This window comes from Exophiala dermatitidis, assembly GCF_000230625.1.
Source record: "Exophiala dermatitidis NIH/UT8656 unplaced genomic scaffold supercont1.1, whole genome shotgun sequence".
NCBI lineage: Eukaryota > Fungi > Ascomycota > Eurotiomycetes > Chaetothyriales > Herpotrichiellaceae > Exophiala > Exophiala dermatitidis.
The window spans coordinates 3,741,195-3,763,056 of record NW_008751646.1 but is presented as its reverse complement, the minus strand read 5'-3'; the positions used below and the strand labels follow the sequence as shown (position 1 = coordinate 3,763,056).

The window sequence follows — 21,862 nt, the reverse complement described above, 5'->3', positions numbered from 1 at the left end:
CTTTGACGCCGCAAACTCATCAGTCAGGTGTTTTGCTTTCAGCTCACTTGATCACCCGCATCATCATCACTTCATTCCACTCTCAATGCTCACAAATCATGTCTATGACATCGTCCCTTCTGCACTTTTCCTGCAGTCTTCTTTGGGCCTAACCCTGCACCCTTCCTCTTGTTGCTCTCAACTTCCTCTTCCTCCTTCCACCCATTCACCTCTCTCTCTTCCCTACCTTCAACCTCGACTCCTCTCTTCCACATCCCTCTTGTCAATCTCCCTCTCCGAACCAGTTCGCACATGCGAGATTGCCCGAACCTGAGTCTTTCTGATCGCCGCCATTCAAACAAGATGGCAGAGGAAACCCCCATCATCGTCCCAGACTCTGGCGCTGGCGAGGCTGGCGCTGGCGCTGGCGGTACAGCTGGAGCTGGAATCGCCATCGGACAAGGAATGTCAATCCCCTTTCGCCCTCGTCGTCGTCCTCGTCGCATACTTCGCGACAACATCAAGGGAATCAGTAAGTCCAGTCCAGTCTATCACTACCACCTGCTTTTTCCCTCCTTCGAGACGAAATTACTAATGCTGTCTGTGTTCTCTCTATCCAGCCAAACCAACTATCCGGTATGTTTCCTCCCCCGAGCCGTACAACGGCGCCCCAGAAGCTCGGAAAAGAAGAGACAAAAAACCACCTGTTGTGGCAAAGACTTTGATCGAAGCTGAACTAACACCAAGACTGTTTCTGCAGTCGTCTTGCTCGTCGTGGTGGCATCGGTGACATGGAGGATGAGGTTTATGACACCGTCCGGGATGTTGTGAAGGCTCGTGTGACCGAGGTAAGTGTCCCCTCTCGCTTGCTGCCTATATAATGGGTTGCAACTCGGCCATCTCTGCAGTGATACACCCTGCGAACGAACGGCTTTGTCTCCCCCTTACTCTTCATAAAGCAACGCTCGTTAACCTCTTGTTCTACTTCTCAAGTGATCGAACGCCTTGCCATCCTGATGCGAAATCCGCCAGTCGACGGACCTGAACAACTTCCTCCATTGGAAGATGGTAGCAAGGTAAGTCAATATCAACCATCAACCATCAACAATCCTCCCTGTTGCTCCCTCCCTCCACCATCCGGCACCTCTCACCCGGGAAATCCATTGCTAACCATTTTTCTTTTTCTCTTTTTTTTGTCATAGATCGTCACTACCCTCCACGTTGTGTATGTTCTGAAACAAGTAAGTCCACCGAAAACGAAGAAGAGAATGACCGAGAGAAGAGAGAGCATCCCAACTAACCTTTTTTCCTATATTAGGTGCGCTGGTGACACCTCTGTACGGACACGGATTCGAGAAGCCTCGTGCGGCAGCACCTCAGGCTCGTCTCCCTTGGAGAGCTTGAGCTTCAATCTGAATCTGCAGTCCCAACTCCACACTAGTACCAGTGCCTCGATATTGTCAAGTGTATTGAATGCTTTCTCTCTCTTCGCCAACGGATCAACAAACAGTGGATTGATTCAATGCTTGTATTTGCTTTGGTACGGCTTGACGGACCAGATACTCGGTCGGTCGAGAGTCGTCGGAATGGGATACCTAGTGTGAGGCACGTGTGCTCAGGGGTCGTGACATGAGGGTTACTGGAGAAATGTCGCCCCGTCTACTGGTTTAATTATGGTCTTGACAGGACTTGAATGGGACTGGATGTGGTTCTGGTCAGAAGGAGAAGACCCAGCTCATGGTGTTTTCAACGCAGACCTCAGACCTGTGGACTATGAGTCCTGATACTACTGCGATACTACTGCGACTACTGCTAAATCCGCACGGACTGGGATTAGCAATTGACAATCAAATTGTAGTGGTGTATGCCTTCCAGTTCAATTCAAATCAATGCTAATCAATGAGCCTGCGATCTCGTGAGCTTGAATCATGCCCTTGAAACAGACTGGACGTGAATGTCCCTTGCAAATCATGATCATGATCAGCTGCTGTGAAATACCGTACCCAGTGAGCATGAAAAAGAGGTACATCTCGAGGTAATGTTACTGGGGGTCCTGACTGTCTGCAGTCGTACTCTCGCAGGCAAGCTACAGCTGGTTTTCCTGTCAAAGTAACACAGTGTAATGGGCTTGCGTATGTTGCAGCGCCGTTACGTCGTATGTCCGGTCTCTCACCAAGATTCTGACTGCCCCGTACGAGCTCAGGCTGTTAACTTTATGGATATCGGCCGATGTGATCGATTATTGCTTCTGGCTTGTTTGGAGACACACTCAAAGCGTTCGAGTTATAATCATGAATTTATTGATTTTGAATGTTATACGGATTAGATTTTCAACAACAATTTCCCGGTTGTCTTTCTGCCCTCAAGATCCTTATGTGCCTGAGCGGCATCCTTGAGCGGATAGACCTTGTGGATACGGATGTTAAGTTTGCCGGCTTTGATCAGGTCGAGGACACCGTTGGCGTAGAATTCCAATTCCTCCCGCGTCAGGATATAGTTCATCAGCGTGGAGCGCATGATGGAGACGTTCTTGGCCGATAGTTTGGCAATGTTCAGCGGAGGAACAGGACCGCTTGCTGTGGGTCAATTTGCGTTAGCAACAACAGATTCAAAGAGGAGCACGGTGGTAGCGTATTGCAACGAGACGAGGAAGAACAGAAAATGAAATCATGACGGGCTCCTCTCTTCGGACCGAGGAATGTGACCGTTTTGACTTACCATTTCCAAAATACACCACCTTACTCTTCCGCTTCGCCACCTCTAGATCTCCCTCCCAAGTGTCCTTGCCAACACCGTCATAGGTACAGTCAACGCCCTTGCCACCGGTTAGTTTGAGGACTTGTTCTACCCAGCTCGGTCCGCCCGTGGCTTTGTAGTCGATGACATGGGTTGCACCGTTCTCCTTGGCCAGCGCACACTTCTCCGGCCCGCCCGCGGTGCCGATGACAGTGACGCCCATGTCGCGGAGGATCTGGCACAGGAGTAGCCCCATCCCGCCAGCTGCGGCGTGGACCAGGATAGTGTCACCCTTCTTGGCTGGGTATGCTTCTTGCACCAGACTCAATGCCGTCATGCCCATCAGGAAGCCGCCGACGGCATGTTCGTCCGAGACCTCGGCAGGAATTTTCACGACCCGGTCCGCGGGCACGGCGGTGTATTCTGCATATCCACCGCGGAAGATCCAGACAACCCGGTCTCCTTCTTTGAAGCCCAATGGGTTAGAGCCTTCGATCTTTGCGATTGTGCCGGCGGCCTCTTGACCTAGGATCATGGGGAACCCCGCGGGCGCGGGGTACAAACCGGTGCGGAAGTATGTGTCGATAAAGTTGACCCCCGACACATTGTTTTTGATCAGCACTTGGCCATCGGACAGTTGCGGGACTGGGTGAGACTCGCTGTATTGTAGCACTTCAGGCCCGCCATTCTGCGGGACAACAATGGCTTTCATTGTCGATGGAACTGACGACATGGTGCGGACGGAGGTGAAGGGGGACCCGGGTTGTTGTGGGTGAGGGCGAGAGAGGGGCGCGGAAAATAAATGAGAGCTGACGGCTTGCAGGCGTCGAGATGAGGCTGTCGAAGTGGTGTCTAAGCTGGCCTTATTTAACGCCCGCGACGAAAGTGATGGTAATCGAGTGCGGAGGGGAGCAAGAGACATGATGGAAGGGAAACAGGACGAAAGATCAAGAGGAGTGGAATCTGTGGAATTGTCCTGCTTCGGATTCGTAAGCAGGTCGCGGTGTTGCTCCGGAAGGTACAGGGAACCGGATGCGAGATCACGGATGATGCAAAGGAAACCATACCTACCTTCCCAGGTGGGTGGGAAGCTCCTCTGAAGCGGAAATTGGAAAGGGAGATGCGTGGCCTACTGCGGTACTGATCAAGTTCGTTTTTTTGTTGACCTGGCACATGTGCCTGGTCCTCACAAGGAGTGTGTAGTAAGGTATGACTTGTAGCAGTCCGAGTCCCGGGAGCTACTAGTACCTAAGGTACGGCATCCCGTTGCCGGCTTCAAGTTGGATATCTTTCCACACATACACATTTCACTACCTAACTGCCGTTCAAACTGTTGATGACACAATGCGGGGCAAAGCTCGGGGAGTTTGGCGGGTTCCGCGACAACGAGGAGAGAAGCATTTCTTTGGGCATTGGCATTTTAATATTTTTATTATTATTTAATAATTGCTCTGCCGTGAGTCCGGCTCTTCTTTTCCCCTTAACCATCACACATCCAATACTACCAGGTAGGATACCACAGCAGTCTGAGTAGCTTCTTTCCCACAAGACCGTTGGTCATCAATGCCTGGCCGTGCCGGTGTCCGAAAAACTTACCCTCATTCGTTCCGGCATGACTCTTCTGAAGTAATGAATGCAGCGTGTCGGTGAGCTGACGGCGACATGGCAGCCCGGGGAGCCACATCAATGACCGATGTTTAGCTGTATCATGTCATGATCCGGATTTCAACAAAGAAAGCATAATGTTTCTGCAAAGTGTGCTTAGCTCTGCAGCCATCTCGATACAACGTTGTACAGCAGACATGATTCCATGTTCTTCCGCTACTAATATATTCTTTCAAGTTGTAGGGCTTATACCGATGCCTCGGTCTGAGGTCCTAACCGGTGTAACGTATCGATCAAGGCAAATAGGGAGGTATAGCAGTGGCCATCGTAGAACAACGGTATGCCACCGAAGGCTGAGACAAAGTAATGATTGGATCACGTCGTGAGATACTGGCCGGTAAGAAGTAGAGAATAATCGGGCATAGCAGAGCCGATGTGGCAGGCAATATGAACATGTTAAAACTTCACATGAAGTGCCGTGGTGGCCGCCTTCTAGCATTTTGAACCGGCCTGCCTGGTAAGCGAGCCACAATGTCACACCTAAGTACCTAAGTATGTAGAAGCCTGATGGCCACTTCGTACCAATGGGCTCACCTGATACCGAATTACTCGTGGATTGCATTCAAGTCCACGCATGCAGGCTGCCAGTTCGTGGCCTGAGAGGACTGCAAATATTGTTTCGGAACATACCGTTCTTGTTTCATTGCGCATCAACCGCAACATAATAGAAATTGCTGCTGCACAGTCTGGTGCGGATGCAGAGACAGCAAGAAGTCAATCAGAGGGGAGTACTAGGTATCTGCCATTGATGTATTGCCAAAAAGGCTTGGGCAGACACCGCAACGATGGCGACACTTACCACTGGCTCCAGCACTGCCCTTGCAGTTGAATAGTTTGGCCACTTGTTCTGCAGTTGGATACATGGGGGAATCCTCCAGTCGGCGATCTGCCAGTGCCCTGCTGAAAGGGAGTGGTAGCTGCTGCCTTGTGGTAGAAGCTGATTTAGTCTTGCAATCTTCAGACGTCGACCTGTCACTAATATGCTTTCATATCTCTTGCTCCTGCCCGGCCACACCTCGCTTGAACATGCTCAGAAGTACTATGCAGTAATGGAAATGGCGTCCTGGGCATAAGCGAAGTATGACTGAGGGAATCCGATGCCTTGTAAGCACCGGTTCTCTCGAGGCTGTTAAGCACGGGAAGACCGGCAGGGGCCGGTAGAAGAGGCCACCGGTTGGGTTCGTCATGCTTGAGCAGTCATGCGTTGACCAGCGGCCCGTAGTTTCCCACCTCTTCTTGTATCATCATTGACATTGGCAGCGGCCGAAAAGGCGTCGAAACATGGTTCTGGTTGGATCAGCGGGTGTGTAACTGCATTTAGGTTGACAGTGCTTCAGGAACAGGGATCCTGCTATTTGTTGCGGAGCGTTTGCCAGGTCCAAGCCGAGTCGAGTCACGCCCGTTGAACGTGCAGAAGATCGAAGCAGCCGCAAGCAAGAGGTGCATGGGCGCCGGTACTAGGCATTAGGCACAGCCGGGCGTCGACCGCTGCTGTATACAGCTAATGAGAGGTGTGTGAGGCGCAAGCTGCGGTAGCCGACGATGCAGAAAGACCGAGAGAGGATTTGAAGGTTGCGTGGGATGTTCACCGAAAGTCCCAGCTTCACGACTCTACATCCAATCGACCCGTCCTCGACAGACCGGGAGGACCACACCTTCCCAACGTGGGTTGCAAGTCTGCAGCACAAGACAGCTTCATTCTCATCGAGTTTCCCATCGCAAACAATTGCAGACCAAGATGCTGCTTACCGAGGTCACCGCCTTTCTGTAACATGACGGCCGGACTGACTGATGACCTCCACTTCGCCTCAAACACTGCAGATGCCACACAAACACAGCCAGCAACGTCCGCCCCTCTGCCCAGAACGCATATCCGTCGTGTGCTGTATCCTTTGAGTATTGCTGACTGCGCCAGAGGGCCTGGTCTATAGCACACTGCACTAGACAATCGACGCCGCTACAGTTCTAGAGCCACTCTCACATGCCTTCTACTGAGGGTTACACTTTTGTACCGTCAACAACCTGAAAGGCTGTTGACCAGTACCTCAGCAGACACGCGTCCCTCGACGGTTCTTGGATACTTCTTCTTCTCCTCGAAGTGGTCCAGTGACACGTCTCAGGTTTGAGGGAAAACTCAACACCGATCCTTACTTGGCTCCGGTCCTCCTTGTATGTTCGCTGGTTCCCATGAGTTCGCCCGCCCTGTCACAGATGATGTGCTGATTTCGATCCCGACCGTCCTCGCTCCTACACTGCCCGCGCCTTCCACATAACCTTCCAAATCGCCTGCCCCAACCGTGAACGCCCCGGGCTGGATTTGCGTTATAAGACAGGGCTTGCCCAACAACCGTGTGACGGTGATTCCGGACTGAAAAAAGTACTACAAACACACCTCGGCTCCTCAGTTCTTCGTCGTGGAAGATTGGCAAGTTGGATCCACTGGAAGAGGGTAGCTGTACAGGCAGCTTCCAGCAATGAGTGTATGCCTCTTGAAATCATTGTTCTCTCAGCAAAAGTGAAATGACCCGTCGGTGGCCACCATCCCCTTGCGTCGAGGATGAAGATGTGGCACTGGCCAAGGAGCATGGACCTGGTAGCCAGCTGCGTGACTTGAAGAGCGAGGACCAACCGGCGTCCAGTCGCGGGTCGGTGGATCAGTTTCCTATAATCATTGACACTCAGGAACCGAGCACCACGCCCACGGATGGACAGACAGCCGGAACTTGCCTCAATCCGGTGCCTGGCAATGTTTCCTCAACAGAGGGTGGAACGGATCCTTCTTCATCAGCCACAAATCATGAAAAGAGATTCGTCTACCTTCCCTCTCAAGATTCGGAGACGGAGTCAGCGCACCGGCCCGAGCCTATCCCGCGATCCAAATCTGCCACCCGGCTTGCGGAGCACGAGGCCCGCAAAGCAAGACCCCAAATTCCAAGGTTACAGACAGATCTTGGTATAGGGCACGAGGGGATGGTCACAGGTCATGGCCGTGCACCTTCTCCTTATGCCTACAGACCATCCGCGCCGACGAATACGCTGTCTGCGGGAGCTCAAAACGGCAATACTCTGTTGTCGCCGATGGATGCAAATGGGCCAAAACGGCACTTGTCGGCACGTCCAAGTTCTCGAGTTGCACGTCATGAAGACTTGGACTCTGACCACAGCTTGAGATCGAGAAGGAAATCCCACCGCAGCCGGAGCAGGCACGAGGCATATAATCCCTCCAACTCAGACCGTTCCGACTCTGAGCGACTCAAATCATCAGCAACATCAGAGAAGCTCCAGCGCTCACCGAGTACGTACAGCCGTCGAGGACATCGGCATCACAGCCCTGCAGCGTCCCTGGGAGGCTCCGCCGCGTACAGCTATACAGCAGAACACATCACCCCACCCCAGACACCCAAGCTGGGGACAGAAAGGCCTTCTGTAGTGGACCATTCGCTTGCCGCTGGCACCACTCACGGTCGGTTTGACGGCAGAAGGATTGTCGCTGATTCTCCTTGCACTTCGTCAGCTGAGGAAGCACACATACGGCGTCATAGATCGGATGACGAGAGGCGAGCGACGCGCAGAGGTCGGTCGCGACGAGGTTCTAGATCACACGCTGGAGATGAAGCCAAGTCCCAGTCAATCAGAGGCGTGTCTACACGCCGAGACCGAGCGATTACGTATGACTCGACCGACGAGTCGCAAAGCTCGGAGTCTCACAGGAGGCGACAGCGTCGCACACCTAGGGGTCTCGATGCCATGGAAGACTATTTCGCAAAAGCATTCGTCGCAAACCAGCACAAGCAAGCTAAGCATGGCGAGACTCAGTCACGAGCAGTCTCTCCATTGACATCACCGCCGCAAAGTCCCCCGAGGACGCCACGCAGCGAACGCTCCTCCAAAAATTATTTTGAGCTACCTCCAACCTCCTCTGTGAAGCACTCCCGACAACGATCCCGTCCTCCTTCGTGGGATGATAGCCACTTCAAAGACATCAAACCACTGACATCATTGCTCGGTGCAGCAACTTTGGGTGCTTCTCTTGCGGCGAAGGCCAATCCGGCCTTATCGAGATCGTCCACATCGCACTCCAGCGAAACCCCACGCAGTAGCTCTCAAAGTCGTCCTGGAAGTGGCCAGCGGTCAAGGAAACCTTCACCAGTGTCTGAGGAGCCACCTTCAGTATCTCACAGCATCACAAGAACAAATTCAACCGCAATTAGAGACGAACCGAGGGCGACACGTACTACATATACTGTCCATGAGAGTCGTGCGATTCCAATAGCCGCGACGTATTCACCGACGACGGGCCTTGAGCCTCCTCGGTCCGGCTTACGAGCGGCTTCCTACTCACATTCACAGACCTCTGATCATGCCAGACCGCCTGTCCTATATAGGGCACATTCAAGCACGTCCAGTCCATCAAGCCAGATGCATCAATCACCTGTTCATTTCTTGGCTACCCAGACGGTGGCATCGGCCCCAGTAACACCGGAGCCTGCTTCATTCCTCCCGCCGTCATCGAGGCCTACTGCTCCTCCTGCGTGCCCCCGTTCACGACCGGTCGCTGGGCTACAAGACTGGTACACGATCCGTGACTTGCCTTATCTCGATTTCTGCCCGACGTGCATGGGTTTTCTTGGTGCGACTCGATTTCGGGATCACTTCATCCCCAGTCGGCCCAAGGATCCAAGACAGCCCGTTGCTTGTGCCATGAGTCTTCCATGGATCCGGGTTGCATGGTTGCAATCGATTAAGCAAGATAGAAAAGATCTTACCCTTGTCTGGCAGATCAGCACTCCGCCTCCACCAGAAACACGGCCTTGCTCTGGTCACAGACCGGATATAAGGCGATGGTATCATCTGACTGACCCAAGGACTGGGAGGCCGGTGGAGAATTTTGATATATGCTCGGCTTGTGTTAGGAATTTGGATCTGATCTTCCCCGCGCTCCAATCCCATCTGTTCGATCGACCGCCTAGCAAGCCTAGTCAGGAGAAAGTGTGCAGCATGAATACCAGTAGCCGACATTTCTCGCCTATCATATCGGAACTGGAAAGGCTCGCGGAGCGGCGGGAGAAAGAACAGCTCAGACAAAGAGATATCCTGGATTTTGTGGACTTCATTCGCCGAATCTCTCGCCATCGGGAATGTGCCAAAAGCACAATGTTGGCTACAACATCCTGGCATTACATCAGTGATCTTCCAGAGCTGACCATATGCGAAGAATGCTTCGAAGAAGTCGTGTGGCCTTTAAGAGACCGACCGATCGCGAGAGACGTGTCCAAGACTTTAAAGCTCGTCCCTCCCTTGAGGCGAAATAACCTCGTGCCGGGGATCAGTTGCCAACTTTACAGCGATCGGATGAGAAGGATCTTCTATGAGGCCGTCAGCAAGAACAATTTTGAGATATTGAGGACCGCGGCGAAACAGAGGTACAGCATGGAACACCGGCTGCAGGAAATGCAAAAATTGTACGAAATGGACCAAAGGGCTGGGATTGACAGGCGGGCGGAAATCGAAAAGAACAATGCGATTTGGAAATCCATCGAATGAGTAATGAGTATTGAATAATGAGTTACGAAGCAGGATCCGATGACTGCAGGGCATTATGCGTGCTGGGACACCTTCAGCATGATATGTTAAAAGTGGGATTCTTGATAAAAGTCCGAAATACCGTAATCCAACGAAGATGACAACGACTGCCAAAGCTGAGCCCTGCTCTCATCATTTCTGTGGAATACTACAAGTACAACGTTGCATATGAACGAGTGCAAGTCTCGTTTTCCCATCACAACCCCTGGACCATACTAGGAGAGGGGCAGCCTCCCACGTGACGAAGCCCTCGGGCCACCTTCCTCCTGCTCCCGGGGACGTTCTTCGAAGCTGTACAGTTGTATACTGGGGTCGGCAGTGGCCTGCAACTACGCGAGCTTCGGTTTGAGACAGCATTGATCGTACGAGCGCCATCTCCGTCTCCATTCCCGGTGTTCCATAAGCAGTTGGGTGCAAGATGAGTCTCATCTATCCAGCTGGCGGCGCAGTCGCCGCGCTGAGCGTTGTTGGACTTTGTGAGCGACGTCCTTCAAAGTCTTTGAAGCAACAGAGCCCGGGCTAACCGCAATGCTAGACATGCTCTTCAATGGCGAGGGCGAACAATTTAACGTACGGATCGCAGACCTGCCGACAGTTACTCCAGAGTTCTGACATTTCTGATGCAGGTTGGCCGGTTCCTTGAGACAGTGTCTCCATACGCATGGGCGGACATGGGCATCGGTTTATGCATAGGATTGTCTGTTGTGGGAGCAGCCTGGTAAGAGACAAGACTTGTGGTGGCTGGCGGCCGGCGACCGGCGGAGATCCTTATAATAAGGCTGGACTGTTTTGGTTTTGTGGTCAGGCTGGCTGACCTCCTCGCGCATAGGGGAATCTTTATCACGGGCACGTCCATCCTCGGTGGCGGTGTGAAAGCCCCTCGGATACGAACGAAGAACCTGATCTCCATCATCTTCTGCGAAGTTGTCGCCATCTACGGGGTTATTATGTCGATTGTCTTCTCATCGAAGCTTACGATGGTGCCGGAAGAGTCGTTGTATACGGGATCAAACTACTACACCGGTTACGCACTCTTCTGGGCCGGTCTTACCGTGGGCATGTGCAACCTCATCTGTGGTGTCAGTGTTGGAATCAACGGAAGCAGTGCCGCCCTGGCCGATGCAGCCGATGCAAGCCTTTTCGTCAAAGTCCTGGTCATTGAGATCTTCTCAAGTGTGTTGGGTTTGTTCGGATTGATCATCGGACTGTTGGTCAGCGGTAAGGCCACCGAATTCTCTTGAAGAGCGAATGCTCCGATTTTTCACGAGGACAGCTCTGAACTATCACAGCTCGCGCGGGCGATTTCGCTACGGAGCAGGCCTTACGTCAATAGCTCTTGTAGGAGGTGGAACTGCACACAGAGGCAGCGTATGACTGCTCACCATTGGCGGCCATGCAACAGCTGGTGAAGCAGCGCAAAGTATGTGTCGGCGAAGCGCTGTAGTGCCGGCGGTCTCCTGACGAGAGTATCTATCAAACATTGTTCTAACAATAATCTCCCTCTCAAACAGGGCGGAGGACAACTTCATGTTGGCGCGGGTGCATATGGACGGCGTTTGGCAGAGTACCAGGTAGATTCGCCAGAAATTTACATCAAGGGCCATTTAAGATGGCTCCATCAATTATATGATTCACGACGACATTGCCTGCGCTGAGAAGGAGGTCGATAAGCCGCAATGTCATTTTCCATTGCATGTTGTGGCATATAGGTACGCGTCGGTGCAGTAATCGGAGACAACGTATCAGGCTGCCGGCTTTCAGGAGTATCTAAGCACTACGTCACCATATTCTTGTACTTTGAATTTCCGTCGTGTTGTTTCCGTCGCGCTCCCGGCTGCCACTTTAAGATGTTTTGTTCTTATAGATGGGCATAAACTTTCTGGGAGTGTCCGGTCTGTTCTTTGCCTCTCCTCCATGCACTCGAAGAAGTCCTGTGGATACCGGTTTGGGTCTACAGTCTCGTGTGTTCGGCTGCAGTGGCAATGTAAACATCTACCCATGAATGCCACAATTGCCGTCCTGCAAAGCGCAACCTACCAGCAGATTGCCTGGTAACCACCTTCATTGCGATGGCTCGCAATGTCCATTCCTTGGGCCCTACATGCGCATACTACGAGGAAGACACAGATGACGCGCCGACCGACGCCTCGCATCCGCCCAAAATCAAGGCACAATTCTTCTACGTCTCGTCCCTCCCAATCGATGATCCGCTTTCTCCATTACCACCAGTCTCCGCCGACAAGACCACCCGACTTCCGCCGCAACCTTTTTCTGTTCGGGACAATGCCGCGCTGGAAGAAGCATGGCAATCCTTCCAAGAATCAGAAGTTGTTTCTGAATGTGACAAGGATGCAAGAGCTCGAAGGAACTTTGCTCGGGGGGTCTTTTCTTTCCCAGAGTTCAGAAAGACCGCTGCGGCCTCGGGAAACAAATCGCCGGTCGGACAGTCACCAAGTATAGCGAACAAAGGAACGGGGCCGCCCAAGGAGGCAGATGTCATGTTGGACCCGGATTCAGGCGCCGGATCAGGTCCCAAGCCCGTGGATGAACAAGAGCTAAATGAAGATCGGGAACTCCGAGACCAGCCAGCTAAGCATAAGAGACGCTTCTCACCGTTCCGGCACAGGCACAAGGCAGAAGAGAGAGATCGTGACGATTCGCCCAACCCTGTGCAAACGAATGACTCCCGGGAGAACTCTTCTCGACCTAATACGAGCTCCAATTCAAATATCAGTGGCAGACCCTTCGCCCGCCCACCCAGTGGACGCGATATCAGTTCTGCATCTGCTTATGGAGGATCATGGCCCCCTCTCGACGAATCTGACCTGGATTCGAGCAAAGGACGCAGTCGATCCCATAGTTCTGGGCGGGATGGGCGGAAAGAAGCGCAGCAGAAAAAGTTGTTTGTACCCGTAGGCGTGTCGCGCCTACACCTGGTTGAGTTGCCGGACCTCATCATGAAACCCATCTATTGGTCTCCTATCAATGACACGTCCGATGTCATTCGGGCAACCTGGTTCTACAAGGACACCATGTTACCCGTGCCTGCAGACGTTGCAAACAGGCTTGAGATTGGTTACGAGTACATGAAACCTTATGCAGAGTCCTACCAGGAAGAGTTACAGGCTTGCATTGAAAATGGTGCATCTGCCGAAATGAAGGTGGTGTATAAGCTTTGGCCGGACGAGCCAAGATTGAGTCGGCCTGGAAGTGCTGCGGATACGAAGGAAATGGATCAACCTTTATCACAGGAGTCGGTTACAGAGCCGTTGCCAGAAAGGTCGGTCAATGCAGCGGCAGACCCTCGGAAGAAGCCTAAAGAAAAACGGCTTTTCGCTACGCACAGCGTTATATATACCGATGCCAAAAATGCCCAAATCTTAAGGCCGAGCCTGTTACCATCCGACAGCAAAAACCGGCGACCATTGAGCTCTCTTAGGAAAGGCAGGCAGATAGGGGTGGCTGTTGTTCGTGGGTTCGACCGCAAAGCTTGGCTCAAGATTCATCCTGATCCGAAACTGGATGCCAAAGCAGCCTATGCGAAAGTTGGAGCGTACATGTCCCAGTCTGGAGATGCCACAACTCGAGGTCAACGTACGTCTTGCGCCGCGTGTGAGCAAGAGACCGAGACGCCGCGGGTTTCTGACCTTGTGCTTGTTATTCACGGTATTGGGCAGAAACTGTCGGAGAGAGTGGACAGTTTCCACTTCACCCACGCTGTCAATGGTTTGAGGCGGGAATTCAACGTGGAACTGTCGACGGAAGCAGTCAAAGGCAATCTGAGACCCGGCACAGGAATCATGGTCTTGCCGGTGAACTGGCGACTAACCGTTTCTTTCGATGAGGGTGACAAGGCTTCTCAGGAGGATGCAGAAAACAAATATGCGCTCAAGGATATCACCCCTGATACTCTGCCAGGTGTCCGATCCCTGATCAGTGATGTCATGTTGGACATCCCATACTACTTGTCTCACCACAAAGACAAGATGACATCGGCAGTAATTCGCGAAGCCAATCGAGTTTTTCGATTGTGGTGTCGGAACAACCCAGGGTTCGAGGATTACGGCCGTGTACATCTCATCGCCCATTCGCTTGGGTCTGTTATGGCCATGGAAATTCTCAGCCAACAGCCCACTCGAATCGGGAAGGACATGAGGTTTGACAGCAAGAAGCCGAGCGAGAAGATGTTTGAGTTTGACACGGCGAATTTGTTCTGCTGTGGGAGCCCATCCGGGTTCTTCTTGCTTCTCAACAACGCCAGTCTGGTTCCCCGAAAAGGCAGAAATAAACCTGGTATGGAGGGTGAAGACCGGCAGCCCGGAATCGCCAGTGAAGCCAAATATGGTTGTTTGGCAGTGGACAACCTGTACAACATTTGCCATCGGAATGATCCCATCTCCTATTTGCAGAATGCCGCAGTCGATCAGCTGTATGCCGCATCTCTCCAACCGGCGTCAATTCCTAGCGCCAGTATCAGCTTGATGAGACGACTGGGGCATACTTTACGCTGGACGTCTCCATCTACATCGGACCCCTATACTTCCGGGGCAGTACCAGCCACGCGGCCTGAACTCCAGCAGCTGCCTAGCACGGTGGAACTGGAAACTCACAATTTCACGCGGGAGGAGATCGCCGAGAAGCGCATGTATTTGCTTAATGACAATGGGCAGATCGATTGGTTTCTGAACTCGGGCGGAGGTCCTCTTGAGATCCAGTACCTCAGCATGCTCAGTGCGCATAGCAGTTATTGGATATTACAGGATTTTGTCCGGTTTTTGGTCGTCGAGATTGGGCGTGAGCCCGGCAGGGCACATACGCTGCCGGTGCTGAGGGCGGTAAAAAGGAGGGAATACAAGAAGGGGAATATTGCATGACAGGCCTGCATTGGGATAAAGAAAACGAAGAACGGGGTGTCGTTATGGTCGGGGGCAGTATTGGTTGTTGGTGGCAGGGCGTATACACAGGTGATTGGAATAAGGATACAGCCTCGATGCATTTTCCCGAACTGCTTGGTGTTGGGGTTGCATACTGGCGTGACTGGTGTTTTTATAGAGCAAGGCGAAGTCAAGTCAAGCGAAAGCAACTGAAACGCTGCAGGCTCTCACGCACTGGTACAGATGAGAACATGATATGGTATGATAGGCGTGGCATGGCACGGCAGGATGCTGCATAAGGCAGGGCTGGGGTACCATTGGTTTTTCTACGACATTGATACCCTTTTTGCACTTTTGCAACGGACTTGTTACGGCGTTAGCATGATGTATAGACAGAGGATGGATGGGACCCGGGTTCAGGAGAGGCATAAGCGCGCGGGATGGTGTATAGATGTCCGAAATAGCGTACCTTACAGGTATACACTATCCAATTAAATATACTTATGTACCCATGCACCAGAAGCATGGAATCGATACCAGCGTTCAAAGACGTCAAAGTCGAAAATGCATTCGGGGTTAAGTCTTCAGATGTGCAGCCGGTCCGTCCCATTGTCGAACCATGGAGTTCGAAAGAGCTTATTCCCTCGTTGTGCTTAGTAGTAATCAGCATGTTTCTTGATTGAATCCCAACCTTGGATGCCATTGCGAAAGTCAGCCTCGTTGCCCATTGGCACCACTTCAACGCGTCGGTGGTTGATCGGATGATAGTTAACCCGGCAGACGGGGCTGCCGAAGGCCGGAGACGGTTGGTGTAGTATCAATACATCCTCAGCGTAGCGACTATCATCCTCCTCTTCCTAATTCCCTGTCGAGAGTCCGAGAGACCAATGTGTACATACTTCCAGAGTGCAATTCAGGTTTGGAAAATCAAAAGTTAAGTTAAGAGAGATTCCTCCACAGCACGACTTAAAACAATGACCGGCTCTTCAACCCTCCTCCGCCCCGCCATTCTCATCATCTCCGACACAGCTGCCGCGGACCCATCCACAGACAGAGCGTTTCCCATACTAAAGGAAACGTTTGCCCAAGAAGGGGACGGGAAATGGGCCGAACCGATCGTCGAGATAGTCCGAGACGATGTGCTTGAGATCCAGCGCGTGGTGCGGTCTTGGACGGACCGGGAGCACAGCGAAAGTGATGACCGCTCTCGCTCTCCCTGGATCAATCTGGTTGTCACGACTGGAGGGACAGGATTCGCCCGAAGGGATAACACGCCAGAAGCCATTTCGCCCTTGATCCACCGACATGCTTCGGGCATTGTGCATGGCATGCTCGCCGCTTCTTTCCAAGTCACACCATTTGCTATGATGTCTAGGCCTGTGGCGGGGGTGCGGAATAGGTCTGTCATCATTACGCTGCCGGGGTCGCCGAAGGGTGCGAAAGAGAATCTGCAGGCTGTGTTGAAGTTGTTGCCTCATGCTTGTATGCAGGCTGCTGGGGAGGATTCGAGAGCCGCGCATGTGGGGGGTGTTGAGAAGCTGGAGAGGGAGGCTGGTGTTGCTGGCTCTACGAGTGCATCTACGTCTGCCCCTTCTGGTAATGTGACGGCGAATGTACACAATCATGACCACACCTATTCCTCGCATCACCATCACGACCACAGCCATGGCCATGGTCACAAAGTCCCCAGAGCACACACTGCCCCTTCAGAACGGCTGCCGCGATCAAACGACCCGCGACTCGGGGCCACGGCACGCGCCCGCTCGTCGCCGTACCCGATGCTCAGCGTTTCCGAGGCGGTCGCCAAAATCATTGAGAAAACTCCCAAACCTACGCCTGAACTACGCGATCTCAGCCCCGACTTGACGGGGTGCATTGTTTCCGAAGACATCCGTGCTGCCGAAGCAGTACCGGCATATCGAGCTAGCATTGTCGACGGATATGCAGTGATAGTACCTGAGAAGAATCAAGAACACGCTGGTGCTGGAACTCAAGCCAACACCACTACTAGTATCAAAGGTATATTCCCCGTCGCATCCGTGTCGCACGCACAAGCGGCATCACTTCCACCACCGCTCCAACCGGGCGAGATTGCACGAATCACTACGGGCGCGCCGCTGCCCGCCAACGCCAACGCCGTGGTGATGGTGGAAGACACGAGGATTGCCAGCGTGACGCCGGACGGCACGGAAGAAGCAACCGTGGAGATCCTGACAGATGAAATTGTGGCGGGCGAAAACATCCGCGAACCAGGCAGCGATATTTCCCTAGGCGAATTGATCCTGAAGCGCGGGACGCAAATCAGTCCTCTGGGCGGGGAAATCGGCCTTCTCGCGGCAGCCGGGATCCGCCGAGTGCCTGTCCACCGCAAACCACGGGTTGGAGTCATGTCTACGGGGGACGAAGTCACGGACATCACTGATAAGTCCGGGCCCTTGACGGGCGGCATGATCCGCGACTCGAACCGGCCTTCGCTGCTCACATTGCTTCGGGGCTGGCGGCTGTGTGAAGAAGTGGTCGATCTCGGCATTGCCCGCGACACGCCGGCCACCGAACTCGAGGAGAAATTGCGCTCTGCGTACCGGCTGCATGACTTGGATGTCGTGCTCACCACCGGCGGCGTCAGCATGGGCGAGCTCGATCTGTTGAAACCGACGGTCGAGCGTGCCCTGGGCGGCACCGTCCAGTTCGGCAGAGTTAGTATGAAGCCGGGCAAGCCGACTACGTTTGCTACGATTCCGTATTTCAAGGATAACAACAGTGGGGATAGACAAGGACAAAATGAGAAACTGTTGTTTGGCTTGCCTGGAAACCCGGCCAGTGCGCTCGTGACGGCGAATTTGTTCGTGTTGCCGTGTTTGCAGAAGCTGGTTGGGTTAGTCCAAGAAGCAGGAGGAGAGGGGAGTGGAAATGGGAATGGAAATGCGCCGGTCGGATTACAACGTGTCAAGGTCAAATTGTCCAGCCGGATCCGGTGCGACAAGTCCCGCGTCGAGTACCACCGCGTTGTGGTTTCAGTTGATCCCGCGGATCCCAAACTACTTGTCGCGAGAAGTACCGGGTTTCAACGGAGCAGTCGCGTGGGCAGTCTTGCAACTGCCAACGCCTTGCTTGAACTGCCGCAGCGGGAAGGGTGGTTGGAGGCCGGGGACGAGTGTGAGGCGTTGATGATGGGCATGTTGGTCGGGTATGCTTAGAGGATTGGGATTGTGGATGAGTTGATTGTTCGACTGGATTGGGTTGATGTTGGTGAGGTTGCGGGCAGAAGGTGAATACAATTATACCTCAGGTACTACATCACCGAGATTGACTACCTAGTATTTTTCACCCGGGTTAGGATCCGCTTGAGTTCAAAATGTTTCAGTACAGGCGAGTTGACTTACAATGTATAAAAGGCATTTCTGTGTCCAATTAGACGGCAAGGTTTCGCGACGAGGCTGAGCTCCTCAATCACTGGCATCAGCCATTCAGGTTCGCCGGGCTCACCTATACTAACACCCTTCTGGATTAACTAACCCCAGCTGAGACTCGCCTCGGGCCCCTTATTTTTGTTCTGTTCCGTCCCACCAATGGTCGTTTAATTTCGCCTTCTAATCAACTATTTTCAGGGGCGCGCGCTGTCGCGAGGCTGCGTCTGACAGATGGTCTGGCCATTTCCTACTCATTCCAATATGCTAGTGAGTGCTCCGTGCCCTTCGCCAGGGGCCCGAGGGGGTTCCGGGGTGCGCAGGCGCTGTACTTTTTACTAGTGTGGTAGTGTCTCAGATGTTCATCCTACTACTGTCTTGCTCTTGGACAGTCTTCCTTCCTGCCTTCGTGCCTGCCTGCGGAACCATGGCCTTTGGATCTTGTCCTCAGCACTAACAGCAAACCACATTGGATGGTGGTACATCGCTACTACACGACCATTACCGATACCCCATAGTAGCGATACGGTCACCTCATTATCTTGCAGCAAGGAGACTTCCAATTCTGTCTGGTTCAGTGTTTCCTCACGAGATTTGAACGACGCGGCCGCACCGCAACCGCTTCGCGAGAGAGCGCAGAGGTTGTCTCGGACGACAAGTCGCGACGAGCGGACGAGTCTTGCGACGCGAAAAGTCCAGAGATTTGCAAATCTGAAGCCGATAGCGCTTGACATAACCGTGCCGACATCGCGGCCGCGCCTCGAAATATATACCCTTGCCTTACACTCTATTCGCATCTCGAGCGACTTCGATGCCTCCGCGAGTGTCGCTCCTGCGAATCCTCCTCATCCCGCCGACGGTCTGGCTCGCGCTGGTCGCGCTGTGGATCTTTCTCCCTGTGAACCCGGTCGAGTGGAATGATGATCCTTCGCAATATCTCTGGGATGGGGGCGTGGTGACGAGGGTGTATAAGTGAGTATACTCTGCTTCTATTCTGTTCCGCTGTATCACTGTTCGGTTTGGTTCGGTTCTGGAAGAGGATAAATATATGGAACATCGATGTAAGAGAAACACATGGACTCTGGTGAAAGGGGAGTGCGGCGCGTGGGAGAAGAGGTGGAAAGGAAGGGCTGTTGTGTCGGCAACGGTGTATGCGCATACGAAGTCTACGTGGGCGTGCCCTTGCAATTAGCAGGAGAAGATAAGGCGTTGAGGATGGTGGATTTTATGTGAGATGCATATATCTGCGAGAGGAGGCTATCGTCGACAAGATCTGGTAATGCTAGAATTGGTCATCCCACGCGGCCACAGGCTGGAAAGGATGATCAGAAAAGACCAGCATCTAGGGTTCTGCGGCTTGCACTCTTTCGAGCCGAAAGAAAAGAAGGATTTCCATGGTCCGTCGCGATTGACCGACCATGCGAAAACCGTTGACATATGTGTTACATATCATTTGGCCCATGCTGACATCTGTCCATCTGACCAGCTTCGCCGACTTCTTCCCCTTAAATGACCCTTTGCCCTCTGTGCAAGAAGCCCGCAACACCCGACGCACTTCCTTCGCCGTCGACTACCACTACTGTTCTCTCACAGGAGAGTTGACAATCAGCGGTAATGGCGCCGGCGCCGGTGTATCAAAATGCCAGTCTGCATCCCGCCACTGTTCAGGTAGCCGGACGTTACAGAGCTCAGACGACGAATCTCAGTCACAAACGCAAACCGGACCGACATCAAGACCAGAACGAACGAATTCGAGCCACCACCTCCATAGCGATAGTCACATCTACAACATCTCTGCGCTCCTCTATTCGTCGACCTTACCGCACGTCTCTGCCCCGTTCATTTTGCATGCCAAAGCCGGTGATCCGGTGGATGAGACAGCAGACGAAGGGTTCAGTATCATGCTACCTTCGTTTCCGGAGGCCGATGCAACGCTGTTGTCTTGGGAGATTTATCGGGAAGTGGCCGAGTTGCCGTTGAGAATGAGGGCTGTCGATGAGAGTACTGTGCAGATCTGGCCTGATTCCAAGTACTGGGTGAGTGGTGATCTTGTTTTTATTGTTTTCGCATCACGTTCTCTACTAGGATCCCCTTCTCGCTACTCCAGCTTCTGTTCGGACCTGGCGCACATCGCCTCTTCGTCTAGCACAGCCCCGGCCATGCCATACTCTCTGCGTTTCCCGTTATCACGTCTCATTATTTCGTCTCAGCTAACACATCCTCTTTCTTTATCTTTCAGGATGCAGACCGAGCCAAAGGCCTTCGCAACCCCGGCGACACACCTCAGAAATTCCCACCCTTGCTATCCATCAAGTTCAATACGACAAAGCTCAAATCGCCACCCACGACCGTCGTCGACACCCATCTCCCGTTCCGAATTCAATTTCCCAACCCCGGATCCGAGCCCAATTCATCACCTTCCCAGACCTTTGTCATCCGTCGCACCATCTGCTCCCTCGTCGTTCCCGTCACGTTGTACCTCGACCAATTTTTCGATGTCTTCATCTACGCAAGTATCACGCTACTAATCCAAATTGCGCGCCTGAGCCTTGTTACCCTCGCCATCTATTTCTGCATCGTGCTTGCGTGCTGGAAATCCAAGGGGTCGCCACCGTTTACTCAGTTCGTCAGGACGTTTTGGTTGACCAAGGTCCCTGTGGCGTGTCTCTCGGCATTCAGTGTTTGGTGCGGACTGTCTCGTACTCGAGATCCAGAAGCGTGTTATGGTGACGACGAGTATATTCGTGATGAGAAGGAGAAGTACCTCTACCATCAGAATGATGATCCTGAAGGTCAAGCTACCGGGGGACATCGGCCTTTGACTGGTGTGAGGGACTTTTTCCTCAGTCGATCGCCACTGGACGATCTGTTGGTTACGTTTGAGGCGACGAGAGGGCTCGTCAGGCCTTGGTCCGATAGAAGCAGAAACCAGAATTGGAACTTGGATGGGCATTCGGCTTGGAACGGAATCAAAGTTCGCTTTTGGGCGGTGGTGAGACGCGCAAATGTGGCGGTTGGTTGTGAAGAAGATGACCGGACGGAGCACACCTGGCGTCGGGACTGGGATTCACGAGACAACGAGGGTTGGAACCAGCCGCGGAAACGGGAGCAGGATGAGGAGCGACGTATGCTTCATTCTCAGGCACTGTCCCGCTCACGCTCGCGGTCTCAGCCGTCGCCTCAGTCTCGACCTCGACCTCAGACAAAGTCGCAGTCGCAGACTCCGTCAAGATCTCAGGTTCGGCTTTTTGGTGAAGCCAGTACCACCAGCGATGGATTGGATAAGAGTACCTAGTTGCTGTCTTCTAGTTTTTTGATTCATTATGGAAACGAATAACAGCGATTTTTGGGACTCATTAAATCTTTGTATCTGGTCCAGCACGGCTTCAGTTAATCGCTGGCGGACTGGAGAAGCTATATATTTATAAAGACAATTGCAGTACCACCTTAATGTAAATGCAGTATGCCCTACCGTTGCTATGATGCTACAGTACCAGCAGAACTCTGGGGGATACTCTATTTTACAGTAAGCGGAGCGGGTGATAAGGCTGTACAGCGCTAGCGATAGTGCCCGGCTGATACGCAGGTGCCTTTTTAGTAGTGACCGCATCCTTCCCC

At 52.9% G+C, this 21,862-nt stretch overlaps 7 protein-coding genes across 8 annotated transcripts; 6 read left to right on the top strand and 1 right to left on the bottom strand.

The window, feature by feature from the left end:
- The first annotated feature begins 90 nt into the window (after nt 1-90).
- Nucleotides 91-1,897, top strand: HMPREF1120_01336. 2 transcript variants are annotated; one of them, XM_009155350.1, is made up of 5 exons: nt 91-511; nt 600-615; nt 740-1,055; nt 1,182-1,220; nt 1,298-1,897. In XM_009155350.1, the coding sequence occupies exons 1-3, from the start codon at nt 292-294 to the stop codon at nt 858-860; spliced, it is 357 nt and encodes a 118-aa protein (XP_009153598.1). In that variant the 5' UTR covers nt 91-291; the 3' UTR covers nt 861-1,055; nt 1,182-1,220; nt 1,298-1,897. The 2 variants fall into 2 exon arrangements, with proteins under 2 accessions (XP_009153598.1, XP_009153599.1); XM_009155351.1 differs by lacking the exons at nt 1,182-1,220; nt 1,298-1,897 and having other exon boundaries at nt 740-827; nt 973-994.
- A 404-nt stretch (nt 1,898-2,301) lies between these two features.
- Nucleotides 2,302-3,448, bottom strand: HMPREF1120_01335 (NADPH2:quinone reductase; the record flags this gene model as incomplete). The annotated part of the gene is made up of 2 exons (XM_009155349.1): nt 2,302-2,555; nt 2,698-3,448. The coding sequence occupies 2 exons, from the start codon at nt 3,446-3,448 to the stop codon at nt 2,302-2,304; spliced, it is 1,005 nt and encodes a 334-aa protein (XP_009153597.1).
- A 3,452-nt stretch (nt 3,449-6,900) lies between these two features.
- Nucleotides 6,901-9,924, top strand: HMPREF1120_01334 (uncharacterized protein; the record flags this gene model as incomplete). Its single annotated transcript, XM_009155348.1, has 1 exon — nt 6,901-9,924. The coding sequence occupies one exon, from the start codon at nt 6,901-6,903 to the stop codon at nt 9,922-9,924; it is 3,024 nt and encodes a 1,007-aa protein (XP_009153596.1).
- A 457-nt stretch (nt 9,925-10,381) lies between these two features.
- HMPREF1120_01333 (V-type H+-transporting ATPase 21kDa proteolipid subunit) lies at nt 10,382-11,204 on the top strand (the record flags this gene model as incomplete). The annotated part of the gene is made up of 4 exons (XM_009155347.1): nt 10,382-10,439; nt 10,499-10,533; nt 10,590-10,681; nt 10,793-11,204. 4 exons carry the CDS (start codon nt 10,382-10,384, stop codon nt 11,202-11,204), a joined length of 597 nt encoding a protein of 198 aa, XP_009153595.1.
- Nucleotides 11,205-11,783: 579 nt separating this feature from the next.
- HMPREF1120_01332 (uncharacterized protein) lies at nt 11,784-15,394 on the top strand. Its single transcript, XM_009155346.1, has one exon. The coding sequence runs from the start codon at nt 12,033-12,035 to the stop codon at nt 14,835-14,837; it is 2,805 nt and encodes a 934-aa protein (XP_009153594.1). The 5' UTR covers nt 11,784-12,032; the 3' UTR covers nt 14,838-15,394.
- Nucleotides 15,395-15,663: 269 nt separating this feature from the next.
- On the top strand, nt 15,664-18,254 carry HMPREF1120_01331 (molybdopterin biosynthesis protein MoeA). The gene has a single exon (XM_009155345.1). It carries the CDS (start codon nt 15,812-15,814, stop codon nt 18,032-18,034), a length of 2,223 nt encoding a protein of 740 aa, XP_009153593.1. The 5' UTR covers nt 15,664-15,811; the 3' UTR covers nt 18,035-18,254.
- A 134-nt stretch (nt 18,255-18,388) lies between these two features.
- HMPREF1120_01330 (uncharacterized protein) lies at nt 18,389-21,754 on the top strand. Its single transcript, XM_009155344.1, has 3 exons — nt 18,389-19,216; nt 19,731-20,280; nt 20,484-21,754. Exons 1-3 carry the CDS (start codon nt 19,056-19,058, stop codon nt 21,537-21,539), a joined length of 1,767 nt encoding a protein of 588 aa, XP_009153592.1. The 5' UTR covers nt 18,389-19,055; the 3' UTR covers nt 21,540-21,754.
- Nucleotides 21,755-21,862: the final 108 nt, after the last annotated feature.

Coding starts and splice junctions, on each gene's coding strand:
- HMPREF1120_01331 (XM_009155345.1), top strand. CDS start 15,812: ATGACCGGCTCTTCAACCCTCCTCCGCCCCGCCATTCTCATCATCTCC.
- HMPREF1120_01336 (XM_009155350.1), top strand. CDS start 292: ATGCGAGATTGCCCGAACCTGAGTCTTTCTGATCGCCGCCATTCAAAC.
- HMPREF1120_01330 (XM_009155344.1), top strand. CDS start 19,056: ATGCCTCCGCGAGTGTCGCTCCTGCGAATCCTCCTCATCCCGCCGACG. Junction 19,217..19,730: donor GTGGTGACGAGGGTGTATAA/GTGAGTATACTC, acceptor CCATCTGACCAG/CTTCGCCGACTTCTTCCCCT. Junction 20,281..20,483: donor GGCCTGATTCCAAGTACTGG/GTGAGTGGTGAT, acceptor TTTATCTTTCAG/GATGCAGACCGAGCCAAAGG.
- HMPREF1120_01332 (XM_009155346.1), top strand. CDS start 12,033: ATGGCTCGCAATGTCCATTCCTTGGGCCCTACATGCGCATACTACGAG.